The 7,896-nt window shown below is 46.6% G+C and overlaps 1 protein-coding gene across 4 annotated transcripts; it reads right to left on the bottom strand.

Moving 5' to 3' along the window:
- Window positions 1-2,364: 2,364 nt before the first annotated feature.
- LOC123402413 (protein SAWADEE HOMEODOMAIN HOMOLOG 2-like) lies at window positions 2,365-7,644 on the bottom strand. 4 transcript variants are annotated; one of them, XM_045096340.1, is made up of 8 exons: window positions 7,543-7,644; window positions 7,293-7,481; window positions 7,034-7,130; window positions 5,731-5,794; window positions 5,495-5,546; window positions 5,125-5,253; window positions 3,724-3,843; window positions 2,365-3,004 (listed from the first exon to the last, which is right to left on the bottom strand). In XM_045096340.1, exons 2-8 carry the CDS (start codon window positions 7,473-7,475, stop codon window positions 2,657-2,659), a joined length of 993 nt encoding a protein of 330 aa, XP_044952275.1. In that variant the 5' UTR covers window positions 7,476-7,481; window positions 7,543-7,644; the 3' UTR covers window positions 2,365-2,656. The 4 variants fall into 4 exon arrangements, with proteins under 4 accessions (XP_044952275.1, XP_044952272.1, XP_044952273.1 ...); XM_045096337.1 differs by having other exon boundaries at window positions 7,548-7,633; XM_045096338.1 differs by having other exon boundaries at window positions 7,293-7,485; window positions 7,543-7,632.
- Between the last annotated feature and the right edge of the window lie 252 nt (window positions 7,645-7,896).

Here is a 7,896-nt window from a genome sequence, read left to right on the forward strand (position 1 = left end):
CTTCCTCGCCGCCGCGTAAGGCAGAGCAATGTGTCAATTCCCTAGATGCCATGTATTGCCTCCGGCTCCTCCCCACTCCCCCCTACCTCCCCCTCCCAACCCTAGCCGCCCCACTCCCTCTCCATCCCTTCCTCGCCGCCGCGTGAGGCAGAGCAATGTGTCAATTCCCTAGATGCCATGTATTGCCTCCGGCTCCTCCCCACTCCCCCCTACCTCCCCCTCCCAACCCTAGCCGCCCCACTCCCTCTCCATCCCTTCCTCGCCGCCGCGTGAGGCAGAGCAATGTGTCAATTCCCTAGATGCCATGTATTGCCTCCGGCTCCTCCCCACTCCCCCCTACCTCCCCCTCCCAACCCTAGCCGCCCCACTCCCTCTCCATCCCTTCCTCGCCGCCGCGTGAGGCAGAGCAATGTGTCAATTCCCTAGATGCCATGTATTGCCTCCGGCTCCTCCCCACTCCCCCCTACCTCCCCCTCCCAACCCTAGCCGCCCCACTCCCTCTCCATCCCTTCCTCGCCGCCGCGTGAGGCAGAGCAATGTGTCAATTCCCTAGATGCCATGTATTGCCTCCGGCTCCTCCCCACTCCCCCCTACCTCCCCCTCCCAACCCTAGCCGCCCCACTCCCTCTCCATCCCTTCCTCGCCGCCGCGTGAGGCAGAGCAATGTGTCAATTCCCTAGATGCCATGTATTGCCTCCGGCTCCTCCCCACTCCCCCCTACCTCCCCCTCCCAACCCTAGCCGCCCCACTCCCTCTCCATCCCTTCCTCGTCGCCGCGTGAGGCAGAGCAATGTGTCAATTCCCTAGATGCCATGTATTGCCTCCGGCTCCTCCCCACTCCCCCTACCTCCCCCTCCCAACCCTAGCCGCCCCACTCCCTCTCCATCCCTTCCTCGCCGCCGCGTGAGGCAGAGCAATGTGTCAATTCCCTAGATGCCATGTATTGCCTCCGGCTCCTCCCCACTCCCCCCTACCTCCCCCTCCCAACCCTAGCCGCCCCACTCCCTCTCCATCCCTTCCTCGCCGCCGCGTGAGGCAGCCGCCGGGCATGCCCGGGGTGCCAAGGATCGTGGCGGCGGGGCCTTGGCTGCCCTGACTCTGCGTGGGGAATTTCAGATCTGGAGTGGCGACTCCATGGACGAGGCACGGCAAGCTAGCAGCCGTGCGTTCGGTGGATCCGGCGTCCGGACCGAGCGGGCGGCGGGATCCAGTGGTCGTTGGCGGGCGGCGGCGGCTTCTGCGGTGGTCGGTGCGCGAGATCTCGCGCATCCCCTCCTCTCATGTTCGGCGTGCAGGCTAACCTGGTCGGGCCGCGCTTCCTTGGGTCGCTGATTTTGTACAGGAGACGTTGTTGGTGACGGGGATCTAGTTCGGGCGAAATCCCTGGCCTGGCCATGGCCGGCCGCGTCGACGGCGACGCCTGAGGGCGTCGTTCCCTCCTTGGAGGCGTCGGTATAGACTGATCCCCTCACTTCCCCTTCCCCTAGGTCTCCCGGGCGAAAGCTTTAACTTTGTTGGGCGGCGGCGGCGCTCACGGCGTCGTTCCCTTCTTGAAGGCGCCGCTTTAGGAACCTTGGGGCTGGGTGGCGCTTGTGGGTGGTGGGCGACGGCGGTGGTGCGGCCCTATCCTAGCATGGATCTACGTCTGTCGCTTGGAGATGGACTCGCGTAGTTGGAGGTCGTCATTTGGCGTCATGGTGGCGTCGATGGCGGAGGCACCTGTCAAAGCTGTCACCTCAATCTGCTCTGAAGATGAACCGGTGGAAGATGGTGGCGGCGACACATGTGAGTGCGTCAGACCGGTTTGTGCCCCTGACCCGGTATGTGGCTCGGTCGGGGCCTCCGGCTTTAGATGTTAGGCTTAGGCGAGAGGTCTGGGTATTTGGCTCAGCTTGCACCCCTTCATCATATGGATAGGAGTAGCGGCAAATGTTGTCAAGATGGTGGATTCAGACATATTGTTGTACTATTTTGTAAGGTCCTCGGGAATAATCAATAGAATGGTCGCATTCATCTCCCAGATGCAGAGACCGGGGGTCATCCTCCTTTTTTTTTAAAAATGTATTGCCCAGAAGGTAAATGCAACATTATGGCTTTATGTATGATTATTGTTCAACGCCTTTTACTAAGTTACGCACTATAAATAAAGAACATGTCATCTGAAAAAGAAAGTGTGATAGCTATCTGATTTGAAGCCACTGCAAATTTTCTGGTCCATGAACGAGTGTGTGTCGTATGCTTTCGAAATTGTGTACTTCCCATTTTCAAGGCTGGGCAAACGAAGAGAACACGTATGGATGTCGGGGCGCTGCAAAGGCTTTCAAACATGGGAAATGCCTAGATGATCTTCTCGGTGCACACAACTCAAACAAACCCACAAAGATTACTAAATGTAAAATGTTTTGAGGGTCAAACATGCAAGAGGAACCCGGGTAGCGTTCCAGTCTAGGTAATCTCATTGAAATACCTTGCAGACATAGCTATATATATAGATATAGATACCGAATCCAATACTTTGAGCACCACGCAGAACTAATCAAGTCAACATTGCCACATCACAGTTACCGGCAAACCATCCTTACTCAATTAGAAGTTCCAAGGAGAACAAGTTTTGGACTAGGAAGTTCATAGCGAAATGCACATGGAAGCGAAATAACTACGCTCCGAAATTCACCTTGTCCCCATGTGCTTCATTTTCAGCTTCACCATTCGCATTCGGAGCAGCCTCTGCATCCCCCCTCTCAACATCTGCAACCGAATTGTTGTGGGTGCTAGTAGGTGCGGCTGGTAAGGGATCAGAAGCCTGCTTGTCAGATGGACCTTCTTCAACCCGTGGGATGGGATTGGGAACCCCGGTCACCTTGTCAGTGTTCTCATCCGTGATCTTGTGCATCTTTTGTGCTTTCTGAGCATCTGCAGATGCCGCTGCCGATCTGGCATGCAAGGTCTGGTGCATGTGATCAGATTTTCGACGACGGCATACCTTGGTCAGTGGAATAATCTCCTGTCACGCAAACAGAAATGCATTTTTTTTTAATTTGGTATCACATCATAAAACAAACTAAGCTCATCACTTCGCTTGCTGTTGTATTTGAGTACACAGTCACACAATTAGCCTACAACAAAAAACATAGTCTTACACTAGTCTACCCCATTAATCCAACTTGAACATTCATATTTCTTTTCGTTTGTTGCCAAACAAATTGCAGATGTTGAGATACAGAGTAATTTTGGTTGACTGCAGAAACTAGGAATTTTTTTAATGTGGAGACCAAATGACCGTGGCTACCTGCTCATCTATTGATGACCAGGCATGTTATTCGGAAAAACAGAAAATGTCAAGGCACGTTACTGATTTCCAACTACATATAAATCATAGGGCTGGAGGTCTGATTTGACAGCTCGGGGATAGTTGTCATTGAAATCTTCGTGGAATCCAGGATAAAGTCCAAAACCTAACTATATGTGCAGGCAAACATCCCTATAACAGAATGGCAACTCGAGGCCCATATGCAAGCATGGTGTAATATTGGAGCCAGCGTAAATGCCAATGTTTTAAATGGCGGGCTATAGAAAATATCGACGGGCCTCTAAATCAGCTAAATCAGTCTATTTGTACATGATACCATTTAGTGGCACCCAGCTGAAAAGACTATAGCGGGCTATTTAAAACTATGGTAAATGCGTGAACACTCAGACAGTGTTAGACAGAAGGAGAATTACCTCAGAGTGGTCATGATCATTGCACACAAGAAACCTGCAGCGGCACCCCCTTACATCATGCCTGCGCCTTTGAACTTCAAGAACATGAGCATCAAAATAGGCGGCCTGCTCTTTGCCTCCCTGTTCAATTTAGCACATAAATATTTATTCCCGTGAGAAATCAACTTGAGTAAATGTCAACACTACATTATAAGATAACTAAATCACATGCAAATAGATGGGCTCTTTATTTAACTTTCATTCACACTGTTATTTACACCCAGCAACCAAAACTCCTTACTCAGACCGTCAACAATATAATTACACCAATGTGAGTATATAACACCGTCTTGAAATAGCAGTAAACTCATGCACATTTCATCGCAACACTCTAATTTATAGGTAACGGAGTTTGTGCGCAACTACCAACACAGCGATTTAGTACAATCTTATTTGATGAAAGTTGGTTTATATACTTTATAAATAACCAGAGATAGGTTACATTCGTTTTGCAAAAAAAAGAGAAGCTTTCACGGCTCATTTTAATATAAAGTAACATTAATAGTTATGGGATAAATTCACATGCAATTTCAGATTGAAAATCAATTTTAGTACTAAAAAATATGACATAATAAAATGCAATTAGTTTACAGTCCTTGGATTATTCACACCTCAACTAATAATTAAAGGGCCAAATCAGTGCTGCCGGTTAGACCAATTGGTATCACAGTGATCTGTTATGAAATATGATTACCAAGAATATATATGGAAAGCCACAGGAAACACATGTTGTAGTTAAATGTCCTATTTAATGCCGTACATAGACTGATAGACAATATAAAATACCTGCAACACTGAAACTTATAATTCTTAAAGATTAATGTAAAGCTTTTTAAGTGTCCTCCATCACAATAGTTTATAAACTCAGAAACTGGAATTAGAACTTTTATAGGAATATACAAACAAGAAATAGAGCCTATATGAACTGCAGTAATATGATTGTCAACAACGTTCAAATATGTAATCAGTTACGTACATCTCTTAAAAAGGACCAAATAAATGACTCGGTTCAATAAGGAACGTCAATCTTTTGGTCATGTGCAGGACAGTCAAAACAAAAACTTTGGAAGACCCAACACATTTGGCATGTTAAACCCAAACAACATACACATCACTCTATCACAGGCCAACAAGTAACAGAAAGAAAGTAACAATGGAATAATAATTCAACGAGCAGAATTTTCTTGTGCATACAAAAGCAAAATGGAGGAGCTGTTATGGATTGGATACATATTCCGTGTCTAAAATAAACTGGCTTAGTATTCAAAAGGGTAACTTACTGTTTCATGAAGATATGAAACATCAAGTTGTGAGATGCTAAGTTGGTAAGTCAGGTGAGGAGAAGTCGTTCAAGATGACTACCTTAGAACAAAGAATGAGGTCCCCAGGCAGCAGGGCAACACATTGAAGAGAACGCGGTCTCACACATTTACAAACATCAACCCATTCATCCTCCTCAGGTCCAAGCCAAGAAAACCGGACTTGTACTTCCTGAAACATAAAAAGTAAATAAGTACAAGCACCAGAAACGCTTAACTTCAATACTCTGTCATCCAACTATAAATACACAAGAACCAGAATCAACTTTATCTTTAGTGCTAACAAAGTGCTTGGATAAAGAATGGCAGAAATGAATGTAGTAACATCAATCCAATGCAGAGGCCGGGGGTAATCCTCCTTTTCTTAAAAAAAAACATCAATCCTATTTTACAAAAAGTTCTATGGTCATTACCGGGTCCTTCGTTTCAGTGAACCTGTGGGACAGAAAGGCAGCAACATCGTACCTGTAACAATAAGAATTACTCAAGCATGTAAAATTGAAAGGTTCATGCAAGTATATCCCTTCCAACCCACACAGACCCACTCACACTCACGCGAAAAATTAAAATCACCTACACAAAAACAGACCAAATGTGACATGAAACAATACAAAAGAGGAAATGATGAAATATGTATATATCTTCATACCATTCTCCATTACTAGCCGACTTTGCTTCAAACTGGACCTGACCATTATCCGAAGAACCATTCCCTGATTGGTACCGACAGTACCAATAATCCACAATTAATATGATAGATGGTATATGTGTTCGGTCGCTTCAAAAATAAAATCTTCCGAACAATAAACACTAAAATTGCGTCATCAGACCTAGAGTACTGAACAAATTAAAGTAAAAGGGCACACGAGCCACATGTCCTGCAATTGCGGAAATGAGCCTCAGTGACTGAGACAGTGTGGCGACGAGCGTTGATGGGCGCACAAAGACAAAAATACAGGCTAAACTATAAATTCCTAGAATCTGAAAACATCAATTTGGGTTCAAACTTTTGCATGCAGTTCTCAACAAAAGTAATGGCCGCACGAACCACGTGTCCTGGAATATCCCAAATGAGCTTGAATGAAGACATGTTTTGATGGGCCGAGAAAAAAATACAGGCTAGGCTGTATGAAGTCTTAAGATCGGGCAAAGTTAACTGGGTTGCCATTTTTGCATGTAATTCTGCATAGAAGTAACGGTATATGAACGAACCATGTGTCTTACAATTTCCCAAATGGGCGTCAACGAAGACAGCATGACGACAAGCTTCACACGCATAAAGGTAATGGTACTCGAACCACGTGTCAGTCAATTTCCCAAATGGGTGTCAACGAAGACAGCATGACGACAAGCTTTACATGCATAAAGGTAATGGCACTCGAACCACGTGTCGGTCAATTTCCCAAATGGGTGTCAATGACTTATCGAGACAACATGACGACAAGCTTCATACGCATAAAAGTAACGACACTCGAACCACTCATTGGCCAATTTTGCAAATGAGTGTCAACGACTTATCGGGACAGCATGACGACAAGCTTCACACGCATAAAAGTAGCGGCGTTTGAACCACGTGTTGGGCAATTTCCCAAATGGGCCTCAACGACTAACCGAGTGAGACAGCACAGCGACAAGTTTCAGACCATGCAAAACCTTGTAACAACAAGCCCTAGACACCGAGAGAGGTACCGCTACGCTACGCTACACACAAGATATATATATATATATATATATATATATATATATATATATATATATATATATATATATATATATATAACGACCACATCACTGATATGCATAAATTCTGCACCACCAGAGAGCTTTAGCAATAGACCGTCATGTATCGATCATCCTACCTGCAACTTAACTTAAGTATGAGTGGAATTATTAATTACAGTACATGTGAGTAGTATATGGAAATAAACAGCATGCATATTAAGCAGCGGCACCTGAGTAGATTCCAGCCACCATCTTGTGTTGCGGTGGCGGGGCGCCCCTCGTGCGCTGCGACTGGGCAGACCTCCGGTTCTGGAACCAATTCCTCACCTGTGACCACCCAACACACAAATTAATCCACATGCATGCATTTGTAGATCCGGATAAGGGAAGGGAATAGTTATGGTATACTACTACATACATACGCGGATCTTGGGCTGGGCAACGTATGGGGATGGATGGAAAACCTAGCTAGTAGCTCGTAGGTCGTACCTGATTGTACTGGATGGGGACCTTGCCGTCGCCGGAGCGGTTGGGGGAGGAGTTGAATTCGTCGGTGAGACCCTGGATGACAGGACGCTTGGGCATGGCGTTGAGGTCACGGAGGACCTCCTCCATCTTGGCGACCTCCGTGTGGGTGAACCTGAACACGATCCTTGGCGTCTGCCCCGTCATACTTGCCTAGCTACCTCCGTGTGTGTGAGATCGATGAGCTTACGTTAATGGAGATGGAGAAGCTTACGTTACCGGCCAGTTCAGCCTCTCGATCTGCGCCTGCGGTAGTGTGTTGGTGTGTGCGTGTGTCCAAGCTCGCTCCATCACGCGGCTGATGCAGCCCCTTTTGGCACTCCTCACACAAACACACGCGGCCGGCGCACCATCTTTTGGCAACTTTTGCAATTATTAATGCAGTGCACTTAATCCTATTAGTATTAATTCTACTATTAATTCCTTCTTTTGGCAGCTTTTACAATTAATTAATGGAGTACAATTAATCCCATTAATTCACTCGGGTAAGACAAATTAATATTGAGTGTGCCAGCCTGCTGCCGCATATTATGGCGCTGAGCCTGCTTGTGTAGATTTTCACCCCATC

This window comes from Hordeum vulgare, chromosome 6H, assembly GCF_904849725.1.
Source record: "Hordeum vulgare subsp. vulgare chromosome 6H, MorexV3_pseudomolecules_assembly, whole genome shotgun sequence".
Classification (NCBI taxonomy): Eukaryota; Viridiplantae; Streptophyta; class Magnoliopsida; order Poales; family Poaceae; genus Hordeum; species Hordeum vulgare.